Source organism: Sphaerodactylus townsendi, linkage group LG09 (genome assembly GCF_021028975.2).
Source record: "Sphaerodactylus townsendi isolate TG3544 linkage group LG09, MPM_Stown_v2.3, whole genome shotgun sequence".
NCBI classification, from domain to species: domain Eukaryota; kingdom Metazoa; phylum Chordata; class Lepidosauria; order Squamata; family Sphaerodactylidae; genus Sphaerodactylus; species Sphaerodactylus townsendi.
Window position 1 is genome coordinate 54,825,551 of NC_059433.1, and position 19,831 is coordinate 54,845,381.

Genomic DNA, 19,831 nt, shown 5'->3' on the forward strand with positions numbered 1-19,831 from the left:
CAGAACTTGAAAGCTTCCACACCATTTTGTCTTGTTAGGGTTGGTTGTAATAAAAAAGTTTGGCATATGTTTTGTTTCTGAATTATTATTGTATTTTTCCTTCTTCATTTTATATCTATTTTATTTAATTCATCTATACACTGCCTTTCTTCCTAATGGCAGTTGACACCAAAGCAGTTGACACCATTCTCCTTCAATTTACCCTCACAACCCTGTGAGATAGGTTTAGGCTGATAATGTGACTGGCCCAGGGTCACTCAGCAAGTTTCTGTGGTAGAAATGGGTGATCAAACTTGGGTCTTCAAGATAGTAGATGTTTGCACATAAAATGGTTAAGATGGCATTTTTCTCCCCTCTCCCCTTCTAGGTTTTATCTGTAAATTCATGTCTTTAATTTATTTCAGATCAGTTTTTTTAAACTTTAAATAAAACTGAGCAGTTTTATTTGAGAATAAGTAGTAGTTAAAGATTAAGAAGTAGTTAAAGGCTACAAAATGGAATCTGTATTCATCAGAAATTACATGCAAGCAGATTTGATCTTAAATTATAAATATTTTTATTTATAAACTTAGATGACACTAATAGTTTTTCTCATCAGGTCTTGGAGAATATGGTTGTATTGGAGGGTAGACACTATGACATAATACCCAGGTGAGGTCCCTCCCCTCCATAAATTCTTTACTTTCCAGGTTCCAGTCCTAAATCTCCAAAATTTCTCATCCTGGATTTGGCAACTCTCTCTCAGGACTATCTCTCTCATGCAAATGTACAGATTTGCAAGGACTTGAGCAGGGAGCATCTCATTTTACTCTGTATATCTTCCCCACTAGTTCCTTTTTCTCTACCATAGCAATCCCAACAGCCTCTCATTCCATGATTCCCTGTCCTTCCTTCCTACCTACTAGTCAATCTACCTCTACATGACCCTCTTCAGATTTTCTCCACTCTCCCTGGTAGCATCTCCTGGCTGAGTCATGTGGGTAGTGGGTTTGTGGTAGGTGCCACTGGGCATGTTCTTGGTGAGCCCTTCTCTAGCAAGCAGGGATGTAGGTATAGATTTTTTTATGGGGGGGTTCAGAGGCGGGTCCACGCCCCCACCCAGCCCTGTGGCATAGCCATGACTCCCCAAGCCCCGCCCCAGGTCCCAGTGCTTATAAAAGCAGCTCTCCAAGGCAGGGACAGCAGACTCCCCTGCCCTGCCCTCCCTCACCCCCCCACCAGATGGGCTCCCAGCCAGCAGCCCCTTCTGCCCTCCCCTCTGGGCAGAGGCATAGCTAGGGAAAATGGAGCCCGGTGCAAAATCTGGGTGGCCACTGTGATGCTGGAATCTACCCCCAACAGCATCACTTTCAATGGTGTTTAAACTAGAGCCCAAAATTCTCCTTTTAAATCTACTTTAAAAGGAGAATCTGGGGTCCCCAGTTAAAACAACATTGAAAGTGATGCTGTTTTGGGGTGGATTCTCCCCCACCCTGAAACACCATCACTTTCAATGTTTAAACTGGGGACCTCACATTCTCCCTTTAAATCCATGCTGAAGGGGGTGGATTTAAAAGGAGAATCTGGGAGAATTTGGGGGGTGCCTGCTGTCAGGGGTGCAATTATTAAGCTAGCAGCACCAAACTTTCCAAGTATCTTTAGGAGACTTTCCTGATGATACCTCCCAGGTTTGGTGAAGTTTGGTTCAGGGGGTCCAAAGTTATGGACCCTCAAAGGTGTAGCACCCATCTTCTATTAGCTCCCATTGGAAACAATGGGGGATGGGGCACCCCATTTGGGAGTCCATATCTTTGGACCCCCTGGACCAAACTTTACCAAACATGAGTGGTATTAGAAAGAGACTCTTCTGAAGATACCAACCAAGTTTGGTGAAGTTTGGTTCAAGAGGTCCAAAGTTATGAACCCTCAAGGTGTAGCCCCTATCTTCTATTAAGCTCCCATTGGAAACAAAAGGGGACTGGGCACCCACTTTGGGAGTCCATAACTTTGGACCCCCTGAACCAAACCTCACCAAACCTGGTATCATCAGGAGAGTCTCCTGAACAATCCCTGAAAGTTTGGTGTTGCTAGCCTAAAAACAGCACCCCGTACAGGCCAAAAACCGGAAAACACTAAAAAATACCAAAAAACTCACAAACGGAGGGCGGAGCTTCAGACATGCAATGGATTTTTTTTGGACCCAAGAACCCCCTCCCTTACCTACGTCCTTGCTAACAAGAGACATAATGGTTGGACCTTTTTCAGATCTAGATTGACCTTCTAGTCCACCCTTTCTCGGTCTCTGTGGCTTGGTTTTACAGAAACCAAAGCTTGGAAGGCTAGCCAATATTGTTGTGGGTTGCCTAGGACCTCTCAAAATGGCTGCTGAAATCTCAGAACATAATCTCCACAGACATTATTTTCTTATGGCTAGAAGTTTTGTTTTGATTACTTTAGGGAACTTTAACTCTCCAATGTATTTTTTTAAAATTTCAGATTTTTCTACAAAGCTGGGTTTTTTTTCAGGGTTGTAGAGAAATCTCTATCCATATTTTCAGAATAAATCTCTCTCTCTCTCTCTCTCTCTCTCTCTCTCTCTCTCTCTCTCTCTCTCTCTCTCTCTCACGCACACACACACACATATGAGGTAAGCATAACTCTCAGATGCAGGCACAAGCTCAAAATAGCATTAAACCAATAAGAGAGTTGTGTGACCAGATTACTGCAGCAAGCCAGTGCTTTTCACATCATCCTCTTTTAAGCAAACAGGCATGGTGCCAGTGTATCCATATCAACAAGAGTAGGGAACATAAGGTCCATCTGTTCCACCATTAGCTTTCAATCAGAGCTGAACTAGACAGAACAGCTGTAAATGGATGTCTTTTTTCCCAACTGTAGCAATCGCCTTACAGGCCTTTATAGGAACAAGAAAAGTATCTATCTGGGAGCCTGTTTCAAAAGTTTCAGGCTTCCACAGGAGTGAATTCAGTCTAACTAAAAGATTATAAAATACATGACATTTTTAGAACCATGCAAAACATATACTAAATGTTCAAAGCTGAGGAAAATGGTTCATAACATTTACTATGGTTTGAACCTTAACATTACTGTACAAAAATTAAAAAGTCCCCTAGATTTACCCCCACTCTGTTTCTACAATTTTCCCCTGTCTGTGTATGAAAATATGTTATTTTTTTTTTTACTAGAGCCCATTAACTGTCATCCTTTTTGGGTCATCTCCCAGTCCAACAACCTTTTTCCAGCTGTCATATTTACCCAGATAATTCAAATTTTATTGGCTGGTGCAGCTATGAATGTTATGTACTGGTAATAATGATTCTGTCACTTGGATAGTGAGACACTACTTAATCCTTTCTGGTGGTTTTTCAACCTAAATCATCACCCCAAATTGCTTTTTCACCTGGCCGGGGAGGGCGGGGGATAGTGATGTTTAAAGATAAAAGATCTATTTTCCTTGAGTTGGATCTAGTGGAAAATTTATTCTGACAGACAGGATTTCTGTCAGTGGAGTGGGCTTTCCTGAGCTTTCCCACTCAGACTGCAGCTCAAATGATCCTACAAATGCTGCATCCGTGGAACCAAGAATAGCATGAAGTTTGTAGTAATAGTAGGGATCTGAAAGAAAATCGTCCACATTCCCTTGAGATAATTTTTCTTCTAGATGTGGAAGATAATTTTGCACTTGAAATTACTGGAATGGAACCTTTTATCCATTCTGACTTGCAGCCTGCCCAGATGTGCAATTAGACACACACCTGTAAGTTCCATGCTGAGAATTGTCTGGTGGACATGGACTCTTTTCCTGACCTAAAATGATCTCAGGAAGATGCTTCTTACCCTATTGGGCAAATAACACTCCCTGGGGTCATGTCAGGTGGTGCATAGGGGACCATGTCAGGTGGTGCATGGTTGTCCACAATCTTTTGGCCCACCACCTGGCCAGCTCTGGGGTGCAGGGCACTATTTTATGATGAATTGTCTCATTTCTTTGGAACTGGTATCAGCAAGTGTGCTATTGGGATAAGGTCTCCCAATGGCACCCACTTCATTGTGGTGTGCCACAGGGAGCCCCTACTGTCCCCATTATTATTTAACATATATATGTGACCCCTTGGTCAGTTGGTGCAGAGTTTTGGGCTGACTTGCTGATGACACTCTGCTCATTCTGTTGATGGAGGGTGGGCTGGCTGCTGCTCCTGCTGCTCTACAACACTGTTTGGAGGCAGTCGCTGGTTGGTTGAAACCAAGCAGGTTGAAACTGAATCCATCTAAGATGGAGGTCCTATGGGTGGGTCTCAAGGGGGGGGCTGAGGGTTTCCAGCTGCCATCGCTAGAGGGGATTACATTAACACCAGCCTTCTCAGCCTGGAACTTGGGGGTTTGCCTGGATTTGTCTCTATATTTGGAGGTGGCTTACACTGTCTGGGTGGCTTTCTTTCATCTTTGCCAGGTGAGGCAGTTGGCCCTCTACCTCTCTCAGGCTGACCACGGTCACCTCCAGGTTAGACTATTGTACCTCGCTTTACATGGACATTCCCTTTCGGTTGCTCCGGTCCAGCATGTGGCAGCACAGCTACTCATGGGTGATTCTGTTAGAGACCATATTCTCCTGTGTTATGCCAACTGCACTGGCTTCCAGTGGAATACCAGATCACCTTCAAGGTGTTGGTGTTGACCTTTAAGGCCCTTTGCGGCCTGGAACCCTCATACCTTAAGGACCATATCTCCCCTTATCTCCCCACTCGGCCTCTGCATTTTAAAGAGGTGAATCTCCTGGTGGTCCCTGGTCCCTCCATGATGTGGCTGGCCTTGACCTGGGTCAGAGCTTTTACTGCCTTGGCCCCTGCCTGGTGGAACGCTCAGCCTCCAGCCATCAGGACCCTGTGGGACCTAAAAGTTCTGCTGGGCTTTTAGGGAGGCTGGCCACTATATGTTTTAACATCTGTATGTTTTACCATCTGACTATTGCCATCATGTCCCTATCCCCTCCCAGGAATGAAAGAGGCTGTATTTGTTATGGGTCACGATCAGTTGTTTTTTCTGTTGTTTAATTGGTTGTGCTGATCATTATGTTTTAATTTACCTATTGGTATTTACTGGGTTTTTACAGTGTTTTATGGTAACCTTTTTGCACGCTGCCCAGAGCCCTTTGTGGGTGGGCGGTTATAACAAGCCCAATAATAAACAAACAAACAGTTTCATTTTAAAATAAGTTGCATGTCCTCTGTTCCAAATGGAGCTACTAGCCTTGTGGGTGAATGCACACTTTGTATCATGAAAGGATGTGGCTTCAGGGATTGGGTGGGATATAAATCCAATGAATGAATGAATGAATGAATGAATGAATGAATGAATGAATGAATGAATGAATGAAGCTTCTGCATGATATAGAATATCATCTTAGATCCCCATTATTTCCTATGCAGAGAGATGCTTCATCATTACTGATCTCTTGTGTTGCATTTGTTTCAATATACAAAGCCTATTACTCTGCCTCCTCTAATCAGTATATCACTGAGGGTATAGTATTGAAATATATCAAATAAGCAAATAAATATCCCTCATAATGTTTTGATTTCACTCGCTCACAGAAAGATTGGCTATTCCTTCTAATCCCTTCCCAATATCTGTAGTCTGCCTGTCAGCAAGTGAAACCAAAGCATTTTTCTCTGTCCCCTGTAAGAGTTTCAAGCTGGCTGGCCTTGATTATCTTTGGAAGAGAACCATAACCTTTGTCTTCTTACCCCTCCCTGACCCTGTATTACAGCATGTGTGAGAAAAATGTTTATCTGGTAGCCAATCACACCTAAAGCTTTAGATACACAAATAGCTCTGGCAACCAGAATCTATGAAAAAGCTCCTGCCCAATACATTGAGATTGTTCAGTTATTGGCTGAAAATGCCAGCTTCCCTTCTGCTCAAAGTCCAGACAAGGCCAACTCAAGTTGACCCATTCCTGAAGATTTGGAGGTGGAGTCTCAGGATGGTGAAATGTGAGAAGAAGAGGGAGCTTATCAGTGGTGTGACACCGTGCAGCCCATCCCTAAAGCTACCATTTTCTCCAGGGGAGCTGACTTCTGTAATCCGAAGATTAACTGCAATTCTTTTCGAACTCTACATCCTACCTGGAACTTGGCAACTCTGCATTGAAGTAGCCATGAGATCCATTGATGTCTGTTTCTGCATGCCAAAAATATTTTGATCAAATCTGTTGATCAGTTCTCCAATATTGATTAGAAATACACATCCTTAATTCCTACCCTTTTGTCATTTTACTGGGTCTTTGATGTATTTTTCCCATAGCGTATGAGTGCAGCTATATGTAGTGCACTGAAAAGAACAATGTGCCATCAAGTCTCAGCTGATTCATTGTAACCCCATTTTATGGCCATTGGATAGATAGGGCCGGGAGATATCATAGAATTACAACTGATCCCCAGACTATAGAGATTAGTTCACTTGAAGAAAATGGCAGCATTGGAGGGTGTACTCTATGCCATTGTTCCCTGCTACGTCTCTCTCCTCCCCAAATCCTGCCCTTTGGCAGGCTCTACTCCCAAATCTCCAGGATTTTTCCCACTCTGGATTGGGCAATCCAATCCAAGAGATAAACAGAAGTAGTTTGCCATTGCATTTCTTTGCATAACAATCCCAGTATACCTTGGAAATCTTTCATACAGATATTGACAGTAGCTAGCTAATCCTGCATAGCTCCCAAACTACAATCATATCTTTTAAAATGTTTTCAATTTAGCCATCTAGAGGTCACATCTGTTATAGCATTGGCAGAGCATTGTAGCAATATTTGTAACCACAAACCCTTGTTTACCAATACAGCACCGTAAGGTTAGACTATTAATTATCACTTAGCAGTGGGATGAAGTTCACAGTTACAGTCCAGTCTCCTCCTACCCTTCAAATGTGGTTTTAATAACAATGTAACAACCATCTTTTCTCTGGTAACTTCCTCTTTTACCCTCATGTTCTTGCTTTTTCCTTTGGCAACATTTCATGAACTTGCTGAGATTAACTTGATTAAACATTCAAATACATCAAACTGCTGTGATAACTAAATGTTCATAAATCTTATCAAGTAGAAACAGTTAATAAAAGCTTACTTTTGGAAATCTTCACTGGAAAGAATGTAATTAGCTGGGTACATTCAAAGAAATGTAACCTAGGCCTCTGTCTGTAATGTTTTCTACATCTATACCTTAGTGAAAGGTCCAATTAAAAATAAACCCAGAGATTCAGAGGTTGGAAAGACTTTCAGATGTAAGGTGCTCTGTGAACAATCCTTGGTCAGAAGGTTCACACTTTGTTGCAGCCACTAAATATTTGTTTGTTGCAGCAACTAAATATTTTAATGGAGTGACTCATACATGAATGATAAAAAAAATTCTGCTCCCCATTGGTTTGAACATCAACAAAGAATGTCACTCAAAGGGCACTGGCTGTTGAAACTATAAAAAATAAGTCCCAAAGCACTATTCGCTGCTAATTTGTTACTTTCCAACTTCTAGTGATCCATCCAAACTGGACCCTTGCCAGCTCATTCAGGTTTAGTTTGGGACAGTCTGAAGCTGGGACAGCTCTTAAGTCCTATATAATATGGCAATATTTTAGTCAACATGCTCCTTCATTACGCCTCCCCCCAAAACTTTGAATCCACCACCCATCATTGGGCCAGTCCTGAAGAACCAGTGAGTCTGAGAGGGAATGCGCTGGTAACAGTAGCATGCCACTGGTGAAACAGAAATGACAGAGATGTAGCCAAGCCCCAGAGATGAGATCCCAGAGCTGGAAGAAACCATATATTCTCATCTGTTGAGTTTAACATATGTAGTCCATGGATTATTCGCCAGATGAATAGATGCAGTTAGAGTCTGCATTCCATTAGAATTCAGGATTTAATATTTAAAAATCCATCTCCCACCAAAAATGTAAAAATTGAGCCAACAGGTGCCATCAGCAGTCCACTGGCATTATCTTTGATAAACAGCACTTCAAATGAAAATACCTTAACCTGTGGATGAAGGTTGGGGTTGGCTAGCTCAAAGCAGTATAACTGTAACAGTTGGCATGAATTACAGGCTCTATTGCCTTAATAAACTATTAAAAATGGGATGCTGGTTAAAAGAGGCAGGCTTAATTGTGCACTTTGGCTCACAACCTGCCAGAATTTCCAAGGCACAACAAGGTTTCAGGGGGTGAGTTCCCCACTCTGACAAGAGATCATTGGTCCCCCAAGTTATTTCTGAGGATACCACATTTCCGAGAAGCAACATTTCAATGGACACTTTGGGCTGTCAGAGGAGAGGAGGTTTGTCAGAAATTGTCTCTCTCACTTGTGCATGCAGAAATTCTAGGCATGATTGTAGCTACTTTATAGGTGATACTTTTGCATCAGTCCTGGTCGGGAAACCTAAGGTAACATTGCCATAAATGCTTAGTATAAGGAATGCACAGTAAATACATAGGGGGTGAAGGTACAAGCCAATGAAAAGTAGTTGCGTCTGCTGACAAAACTCTTGTTGCAGCTGCTTCTGCAGTGAGTATGACAGGCTTTCTATAATCCCGATTAAGGGGAGAAGCTTGAAATCTGATTATATGCGTGGCAGTAATTAGTTGGAACAGTTGCCATCTGGAGATACAGCATTTGCTTAAGAAGAAGAACCTAATTCAACAGTCCTGAAGAGATAAAGCATCATAATCCCTCTGCATCTGCAGAAATACTCTCTCAAACTTGGTTGTTTGGTTGACATTCAGCCCTCCTGTGTCAAAATTTTCCGGAATATGTATTGGATTGGACAGAGCTTGATTGCCCATTAAATACAGAGTGTCAGGAAAGAAAACTATGGGATAATTTTTTTCTGCAGTACCAGAAAGCCTGGTTTTATCTGTATTATTGATACAGTTTAGACAAGAAGAACTGCTAACCATTGAAGATGATTGCAACCAGAAGGACTGGTAATTAGGAGGAAGTTATTTCTGACTTTCTGATTTAGAAGCTTGAAAGACGGTTGTATGCTTTGAGAGATGGATGCTCTATTCTGGTAAGAATTCTGAGAAGTACTTACAAATAGCAAAAAGCACTAAATGATTTGTTAAGGAAAAAACTGCAGCATCAGAAGGTAACTAAAATCTTTTTAAAATTTGGTAACTTTTGTTCTTATCCTTGCTTTGTGATTGTGGGTGTTTTCCCAAGGAAAGTTAATTTTAAAGAAGAAACAGGCTGTAATTAATGTTAGCAATGTGAAATGGTTGCATTTATTTTTCCATGAAATGCAAGAAATTATATGGGAACCCTTGTGTGAAAATACTTAGTAAATCAAATATTCATTGTTTGCTTTGCAAGCCAGCCAATAATGACCATGGTATTAGCAGACTATACTTCCTCTAGCTTTGTTTCTTCATAACAAGAATGAAATTATTAACTGCATAGAGATTGAATCCAAAAACAAGCCACCATTGGGTATTTGATTTATGGTAAGTAGGACAACAATGTCTAATATTAGATCCATACACTTGACTGATATCAAGGTCTTTGTACATTCTTAACGAAAATGGAACTTAGTATTAGTGAAAGGGTCAATTGGGTAAATATAAAATCTATACTAAAAATGTAAAACTGTACTAAAACTTACTTTTCATTTCAAGGAAAAGCACATCATATGATAGAGTTATATTGGGACTGTTTGAATTCTAGTGCCAAGGTACTCTGTGGGTTAACTATTTACAACAGATTTTCCACCAAATTCATATTTAGGGACATATTGCAAATTTCTCTGACAGAACTTCCAGTGCATATTACTTGACATTACTAAACCACAGTACTTTTTATGGAGGCTGTTGCACTGTGTCAGATAATCAAGGGATCTACAATGAACCTTAGAATGTTCTCACTTGGAACTAAACAAGTTTGTAGAACAGGATCACATATCCACATCTTCACTTGAGCTCAATTGATAAAATGTTTTTAAATTAGCAATACCATTAGCATAGTTGACTGCATGTATGTTCACTTTGGTTTAGCATTCCCATAAAGTAGGGGATTTGATGTAGGTGATGTGTCCTGCCAACAGATGCTTTAACCTGTATAAAGCATGCCTAGCCTTCTTCTCTGAAATGTGTACTCATGGTGACAGCATGAGCTGCATGGACTGTACATATCCTGCAGACTTTATGTTGCAAAATCATGTTCTGAAACATTCTGAACAGTTGTGTGTAGAACTGGTGCGTAGAAGTATTAGAATTTAAGTCTTGCACTGCAGTTTGTTTATAAATCTAGAGTCAAGTTTTTTTTTTCAAAATAATGCTTTGATATTTAGGCTTCTACATTAAATAATAATCAGCAATACCTACTTGAGCTAATGAGAACTGTGGGGCTCTGTGCCCAGAAGGTCATTTATCATGGAGCATGATGTGCAATTGTAGAAGCAGCCAGGTATGAAGACTGTGATCTTCATGATATTCTGGTGCATTCATATGCTTTTTCTATTGAGAAAATTAAATCAGCTACACAAGGGAGCCCAGTTTCTCCATGTGGTTTGCTTAAGAGAGTGTGAATCAGGATTTCTAGTGAAATCCTAAACCCATTTACTTCAGTGGATTTAGGAAGTTTAACTCAGATTAGAATTACACCGTCCATTTCCTGTTTAATAGAAGAATTTTCTGATGTTAGTTTTAGCAAATTAGAGACACAATTTTACTTATTTATCACACAGTATCTATACCTTCCAAGTAGCTGTTCTGTTGTGGGGAAATCCATTTCCTAATATGGGATATATCTATGCTAAAACTGGAAGATAATGTAATTCTAATGCTGCTGTTTGGGATAGAATGTACTTGTATAAGTACAATGGATATTTTCCTGCTACTGACAAAAAACAGATTTTATTTTGACAGAGGTGTGTGCACAAGTTCAGAAGTAGTATGTAACTGCCACAAAAATAGGGAGAAAGTTTTAAAAATTGACAAAAGCATTAAAAATATGTTAATATACAGTGATACCTCCAGTGATATCACATGTGGTGGTGGACAATGCCGTGATCCCACAAGGTTTTCAAGACAAGAGACATTTGGAAGTGGTTGTCACATAGTCATTGTCTAATTGCTCATTATTAACACTTCAAGCAAAATGGAAATGTGATCTGTAAATATTGCAAGTGAATGAATAATAGATGTTGTAATACTAACTTACCACCACTCTTATAGTAAACCGAAAGGCTTGTTTCCTAACACTTTGTTCACCAAATTTTTTAAATTTTCCTCCAGTCTAAGGCCCTTTCTGCATGACAAAATTAACATGGGGTGCAGCCAAGATAGATGAGCCTGGTGCAGCCCCTGGCCCTTCGCACGGCACTGGCCCCGAATCCAACACAGCTGGGCCTTCGCACGGCCTTCTCGCTGAGGCATGTCTGTTTAGGCTGTCCCTGGCTGTCTCTGCTGCATTGCAATGTAGCCGGCCACAGACAACCCCTGCAGCCATACCAGGTCAATGCGCTCCTGCGTGGCTATGCAGGAGAGGGGCAGGAGGGGAGAAAACAAGAAAGCTACATCCGAGTAATGCACCTCCCACGTGGGGTCATTTGTTCAGTGGTGGCTCCAACCTGGTCTTTCTCAAAAGAATCACAGATAATGGAATTTTTGTTAAACCAGGTTGGAGTAGATAATGCAGGACAGACCAGATGCAGGGGTGGGAACCGTGCGAAGTCCCCCCCCCCATGGTTTACACCCATGGGTGACCAGCATTAATTTTGTCATGTGGAAAGGGTCTATGGGGTGATCCTCCAACTTAAATAGCTCTTCCTTCAGGAAAAGAGCCCCAGAAATTGGAGGAAAGTTCCTTAGACTAGAGGTAGGCTTCAGACATTCCAAAAATCTGTTTTGGTTCTCTGTTTCATCAGATGACATGCTTGTAGTTTGAATTCTGAAAAACTGAAACCATTTTCAGGGTGATGGCCTATAGCAGGAGTAGGGAACCTGCGGCTCTCCAGATGTTCAGGAACTACAATTCCCATCAGCCTCTGTCAGCATGGCCAATTGGCCATGCTGGTAGGGGCTGATGGGAATTGTAGTTCCTGAACATCTGGAGAGCCGCAGGTTCCCTACCCCTGGCCTATAGTGATAAATCCCATAAAAATCTATAAAAGCTTCAGACCTCCTAGAGATCATATCTCCTTTTATATTGCTACTGTGTTTGTTAACTCTTGATCATTGCACAAAGTTCTAATGGCAAGGGCATACGGAGAGGTGGGAAACCTAATCTGGATATTTGCCAGTGCCTAACCTTGTTGGATGTTTCATGGGAGCATTTTGTTTCTGGTGGTTTTAAACAACTCTGACTACGTTTGTGAGTGGTTGTTTTGTTACTATAATTAGCTGATATTGTATTTTCAAAAGCTGGAACTGTAGCATTTTGTTTGACTTAGCTTATCTTTGAACTTTCTGGATTAAGTTAGGCAAGTTGCTGTATTTCATTCTCTTGCTCTCATAAGAAAAGTCTGCTATTATTTCACAGTTCAGAAGACTGAAATGACATTTAAGAAATCTGTTTGCAACCAGTAGCTAAAACAGATTGCAAAGGCTGTATATGCTTAGGTGGAATAGCTTCCAAGACCACAAGGATAATGGTACAACCTCATTTTACTGATCATGAAACACCAAAGATTGAAAAAAATACCTACCAACAGAGGTTATTCTTTCCTCACAGGCATTGATATCCACTGTCAGAATATCAGTTGGCTAGTATTTTTTTTATGAGGAGGAAACAAGACAGGACTAAGTCAAGTTATCATAGCTTGGATCAGACTAATGGGCTGAATCAAGACGAAACTTGGAATTTCCACTGATTTCCCTTTTCCCACTGCAGACTTCCCTCATGCTTTTCCCAGAGTTCCCTGTCTCACAGGAACAGAATTACAAATGTTATAAAATGTTAGAAATGTTCTTTTAAAAAATCATGAAATCAGTGGGTTGCAGTAGGAAGAGGGATATGGGAAACTTCCATTCTGCCACTAGGAAATTTAGTCTGGATTCAGCATCATTAGCGGAATGTACTGAAAGTTTTATTATTAGCTTAGATGAAACCCCATCTTCTAATTACACATACTACCATATAGCCAGGAGTCTCTCACTTACTGTTTCCTTCCTTAAAGATTCTTTTATAGGTCATCTCTATTTCTCTTTTTGTAACCACTTGCAATATAGGGTAGTGATACTGGAGTAGATAGACATATTGTCATGTTTATCACTGAAAAAAACAAATGTTGAGTAGCTTGAACACTTATGAAAAGGGCAATATAATATATTATCATATAGTATTTTTTAATTTAAAGTTTGTTGATAATTTCAGTCAAGCATTTCAATGTGTTGTTACCCACACTGAATCCAAGGGATAAAGTATGGTATCAGTGGAAATGTTCTAAATTGTTTCTGAACTAATTAGGCTGACATGGTTAATGTTAAATGAACGTTATTACAGATTAAGTAGCTGGATGATATTTTATAAGACTTTTGGACTTTCTTTGGTAGACAGGCCTACTGAAGAACAATCTTGCTGGAATCAGTAGAACTGCAATGGTGTAAAGTAGACACGCATAAGATACGTGATAATCTAGTAGAAAGGTATTTTTGTACAAGCTCCACTGTATTCAAAGAGTCCACATAAGATAGAAGAATTTCCTTCCAGATTGTGTACAATTTTTCATTAATCTTTACCTAGCCGAATGGGTCACACTTCAACAAAATTTCATTCCTCTGCTTGAAAGTACCTATGCTGTTAAGAAATGCTGCCATTATAAGAAATGCTGTCATTATATTCACTATTAAAATAAAAATGATCCAGTTGCTATTCTGGTATGATAAAATATGCTTTGCTGTATAAATATTCTGTTGTACCAAAATGATAAGATACGTGAAAATCCACTGGGGAATTCTGCACATATTTGCAAGCAGAGCTTTGTTAGCTTAATCCTGCCTGTCTTTGTGGAATATAGAGATAACAGCTTGGACCTATTTAAGTCATTGATTTTTGGCAAGATTTACTGCTGGTGCTTTTGTTAAAATCTACTTTGTGTTTTTACAAAAACAAGGACTGCATCATTGTTATGATCATGACAGAACATTTACTTCTGCATGCTTATTTCCAGATTGCTGACAAAATGAGTGAAACACCTTCAACCACATATTCTGTGACTCAGCCTCACACTTCAGAGACCGAACAGTCTTTGTCCCCACGCCCCCTCAATGTCACTGACCCAGTTGTGGCCAAACGGATCTGCTTTTACAAAAGTGGAGACCCTCAATTTAATGGGGTCAAGATGGTTGTTAATAGCAGATCTTTCAAATCCTTTGATGCCTTGCTTGACAATTTGTCCAAGAGAGTCCCATTGCCTTTTGGAGTGAGGACTATCACTACACCACGAGGAATACATGGTGTCACTAACCTGGAAGACCTTGAAGATGGAAAGTCATACATTTGCTCCCAACAGAAGAAAATCAAACCCATTAACTTGGACAAGGCCAGCAAGAAGCCATTGCCATGGCAGATCAGCAGGCCTGTGAGTGCTCGCCGCAAAGCCATACAGTTAGCTAGAGAGGGTGAAGATGGGGTGTTCCAGAGAGGTGGCAACATCCATATCGGTACCCCTAAGAAGTTGCTGGTTTTCAAAAATGGGGATGCAAGAATCCACCGCACCATTGTCTTGGGTAAAAAGAACACACAAAACTTTGAGGCGTTTCTGGACCACATTAGTGAATTAATGCAGTATCCAGTTGAGAAGTTATATACCACTGATGGCAGAAAGGTAAGGATGTGAGAAGAGACTTGGGAATGAAATTTTATTTGTCCCCCTTTGAATATGTGGGACTGATTGACCTTTACAGACTCATTACCTGATGACTAGAACACACTTACAACACAAACAGACTGTTCATCTCTAAACAGACAGATTTTTTTTGATGGAATCATCTCACATATTCAACTGTCAATCACCAAGTATGAAGAAATCAGATGATGGGCATGGGTGAGGGAACCATTTCCATAGTTTTACTAAAGTACACTTTTCTGTAATTCCTAATTTACTAAGCCTTGATGGCTTAGTAAAGTCTTGATGGCTTAGTAATTTCTTCTGTTGGTAACAGAGTTGCAGACTTCTAAATCCACTGATTTTAATGGAATCAGAAATGTGTAACTCTGCTTAGATTAACTCTAAATTGTTCACAGCACTGTTCATGTTCTCTTTCAGATGGATTACTTAAGAACTCCCTTAATAGACTGTGAGTGTTAAAGAAGTAAAATGATTACCTTAGAGACATGGAGTTGAAAGTGAGGAGAATTTAAGCCTCGTATTTGTGAAGAGTAGCTTTCTTTTAAGCCACATCTTCCTGTTCTACTTCCAGTGTGTACTTTTGCTTATTAAAGAGCTTTTCTAGGCCCTCCACAGGAGTGGCCTCAATCTTACCCAACACTAGGCTTACATGACACATAAGGCATAATACTCTCTCTGTTTCTGTGTCAAGAGCTTAACATTCTTTAAAATAGCTTCTCCACCATTTATGACCACACTGCTGAAATGATTCTTAGCACAGAAGCAAACTACTAGTGCAGATTCTCTTACAAACTTGTTTCTGCTAGCATGATCTCATGATCCCCTGAGGAGTAACGCAATGATCCTCTGTGGTGAACTGCAGTCACCTCCACACATAAGTCATGGAGTCCCAGCTTTAAAAATACGAAAATCAGCCTTTGAAGATGCAGTTTTTACTGGGTGGTGACAGGGTAGAAGAATTTAAAGTTGAGAAATGGATCACAGGAAATGAGTTTCTCTGCCATTAACAAGATTGTGTTCCATTAAAAGAGATGTTGCAAGATTAATTACTCACATTTGTGTTGATTAACCCACAATGTAGTATACAGGAAGATGTCCAAAGAATCCTGAGCAGAGCAACACACATGGGACAGGACCCTCCTTTCTTCCTCTACCTACTGTAGCCCTCTGTGCTACCTGAAAAGTAGGTTAGAGATTGCTAGATCCTGGTTAGAGATTTGGAGATGGTGCTGGAGGACAGGGACCTCTGTGGGCTATGCTAAAGGTTTATTCAATATTGTTGATATTTTAATGTTTTCTATTGTTGTGAACATGGTGTGAGCAGCCCTGAGCTCAAAAGGAGGCGGCGGCATAGTAAATCCAATAAACTAAACTACACTGCCATAGAATCCATCATTCAAAGTACCTGTTTTCTCCAGGGAAACTGATTCCTCTAGTCTGGAGATGTAGTGCTGGGGGATTCCCGGAAGCCTGTAAAGGAAAAGCATGGGGATAGGCCTGCAGCTAGGAGGGAAAATAATAGAGGCCCAAGCACAAGTGGGCACTCGTTTCAGACAAAGATAGAATCGAACCCTGGTTAATGCATTTCACAGTTTTAAAATGTTAAAAGTGAGATTGTTATAACCAGCATCTAATAACAACTTTGATGGGAAAGGTAGATAATAAAGCTCTAAATGGATTAGGGCTGATTTGAGAGCTAGTTATGCACACTTGTCTGCTATGTACAAACAGTCTCATTTTCTTTAATGCAGTGTGCAGTTCCTAGAGGTTTTCACTCAGATGAATAGAATGGGGGATGTTTTGCAAGCACGAATAATTCTTGAATTCCCTAGAGCCTTCACATCAAAAAGTGTTTCTTTATCAGGGTGTTTTGCAAAATAAGAGCTTCCTTAACCAATAATAGCTTAACATTCCTACATCCTTTCTGCAAACTTGTTAACTTTTTTTTTAGCAAATAGCATTATGAATAAATTAATGAACATTTTATATTTCTTCCTTATGAAATTGTCATTTGAAACTATGGGTGTGTGACCATGAATACTGTTGTACTATTATTTAGGACAGTAATATTTAATATAAAACATGTTGACAGCTACATCAACTGTTTTGTCATTTCACATATTTTTAAATGTCAAGTGTTGATAGAATTAATGCTTTTTAAAATGCATTGCTGATTGACAGCATTCTGGTGTTGTCTTTTCTAGGTCCCCAGCCTTCAAGCTCTGATCCTATGTTCAGGAGCTGTTGTGGCAGCAAGCAGAGAACCTTTTAGACCAGGCAGTTATGACCCTCATAGGTATTCGTTGCCAGGTAGACTGCCCGGGATTTCCAGTCGAGTATATCCCAAAACCAACACCAAATCAGAGGGCAGGAAAAGTAAGTCTTCTCAATTATTTTGATTTTCTATCTCCTGTTAAACTATAGAGTGGAAACCAAAGCAAAATAATCTGACAGGATATAAATGCATTTAAAAATGCAACTGAAATATATACAAGCTACCCTGTTAGATTTTCACAAAAGAGAAAGAACCCTCAGGTACGTATCAGAGATATAGAAAGATTTGAAGGTGAGATCATTAGAGTTATTAATCATGCAGGGAATGCTTACCTCATGATACTTCTCTGTGCAGTGGGCTTGCAGAGAGCTTTCCTTGCGTTTCTCTGTTCACATGCTAGAAGGCAGCCTGGTGCCTGCTACACCACTGCTTCCTGAAGTTTTTCCTTTTACTACTTCTCTTAACTTCTCTTAACCAACAGCCTTAAGGGCACAGATCTTGCTGATATCCCCCTCCCTTCCCCTATATATATACACACACACTCCCACTCACTCACATTCTCTTGCTGCTGCAAGAGAGGCTTGTTTTTAAAATAGAAGTTTGTCTGAAAGAAAGCTTTAAAAATGCCCTCCTGGGGAGGGCAGAAGTAGAGAAGGGGAGTTGGGATGGAGCCAGAAGGAAACCCTGCTTGATATGAATGTATTGATACAAACATTTAGAGAAGCAGGAAGGAGTTGGCAACAGGGAGGGCAAAGGGGAAGCATACAAAGCAGCGCAAGAGGGTGGGGAGGGGAGACTAGGCATGCTGGCTGTGGGTGGAGGGAAGATGCCCAGGGCCTGTACCACTGGCAAATCTCTCCACTCTGGCTGCAAAGGAAAATTAAACTCATGCTAGAAGTGATCTTACTTGCTGTGGGGAGAATGGAAAGTGAAGGTGGGACTTGAGGAAATCGTTATCTGCTGTATGATGGACCTATGGACAGGAGCATACATTTCTGTTGGTGTAAGGGGTTGTGATTTTTCTTATTGTATCCCAAGCTATTCCTCAGCTTCCCTGTTTCCCAAGAGCAGCATTTCACATGAAGCTGCTGTGGGAAGGGGGAATCAGCCAAAAACAGCCTCTACCTTGCAGGTGTACAAATTCTAGGTGGGTTCCAAGTCATGATCTTCAGGTGGTCTTCCCATCCAGACTCTCAAGCCCCAAACAAACGACCACCCTCTTGAATCCCCAGCATGCCCTATTCCCTCCCCCCAAAAACAAAAAACAAACACCCCAATCCCCTGCACACACTCCCCCTCTTCCAAAGAACAAGCAGACAAAAAACAAAAACAAAACCAAGAATAATTACCAATGAACACTCAGCAACAGCAATTGCTCGCAGAGATGAATCAGCAAGTCTCCCAAATTTCTTGTCTTTAGCAGTGTAACATGTGTGAAAAAGCCATTCTCTGCATTCACAACTTGGCTTATCAGCCTCCATGTAGGGCCTGGAGATCACTTTGCCATTTAGATACACTTAATCTCTATTTCTGGGCCCATAAAAAGAATATTTCAGTGAATACCACCACAGAAAATGTTAAAATGTGCTTTTATGTGCATACACAACTTGTCCTGCCAACCTACAGGTGGGATCTGGAGATCACTTTTCCATTTGGATACATTTGATCTCCCATTCTCGCCCCATAAAATGAATATATGAGTGTACATCGCCACAGAAAGCCTTACAATGTGCTATTATATGCATTCAGACTTTGCCTTGCCAACCTCCAGGTGGGCCCTAGAGGTCACTTTGTCACTTAAATACATTAAGTCTCCCATTTTGACAACACAAATGGATGTTTGTATATATCCCATATACATTTCTTCACAAAAAGTGTAATAATGTGCTATTATGTGTATTCAGATCTTGTCTCCCTAGTCTCCAGGTGGGGCTTGGAGATCATTTTGCCATTTAGATACACTTAATCTCCCATTCTGGGACCATAAAATGATTTTTTTGCGTGTGTACCACATACATTGTTCCACAGAAAGCCTTATAAGGTGCAGTAATGTGTATTCAGATCTTGGCTTGCCAAGCTCCAGGTGGGGTCTGCCTGGAGATCACTTTGCCTTTTAGAAAAAATTTAATCTTCCTTTCTTGGCCCATAAAATGAATGTTTGTGTGCATACCATATATATATTTCTCCACACACAAAAAACTAACCCTAACCCCCCTCCCCCCCAATCAAATGTGCAATTATGTGCATTCAGAACTTGCCTTGCCAACTTCTGGGTGGAGCCTGAAGATCTGAAATTACAACTGATTTCCAAACCACAGAAAACAGATTCCCTGGTGGAAATGACTCCTTTGGAGGGTGGACTCTACAGTTTTAAAGCATGCTGATAACTTCCTCCCTCCTCAACCCCTGTTGTGACTAGCCTTCCTCCCCAAATCCCCAGGAATTTCCCATCCTGGAATTGGCAACCTGACTCCCCATATCTCCAATGATTACTTAAGGAAAACCAGCTCATTCGCTTTCCCACACTCCCTCATCAAATCTGGCTGCGCAGCTTGTTTCCATTCCCTTCAACAAAGTCAGGCACAAACCAGAAAACATTCAGTGCCAGGCTTGCCAACCTCCAAGTGGGGCTTGGAGACACAAAACATTAAAACTTAGCTGAAGTAATTGTATTAGTTTGTTTACAGTCTTCTTGGTAATTTAGATGGGAAAACAGACATGT

General features: G+C 40.7%; 1 protein-coding gene across 1 annotated transcript in view; it reads left to right on the forward strand.

Moving 5' to 3' along the window:
* Positions 1 to 19,831, forward strand: part of RP1 (RP1 axonemal microtubule associated) — a 217,928-nt gene that overhangs the window by 13,209 nt on the left and 184,888 nt on the right. Inside the window, exons 2-3 of the mRNA XM_048508545.1 lie at positions 14,154 to 14,810; positions 17,039 to 17,210. Coding sequence (XP_048364502.1) covers positions 14,166 to 14,810; positions 17,039 to 17,210 — 817 coding nt within the window. The 5' untranslated portion in view covers positions 14,154 to 14,165. The remainder of the gene's footprint in view (positions 1 to 14,153; positions 14,811 to 17,038; positions 17,211 to 19,831) is intronic.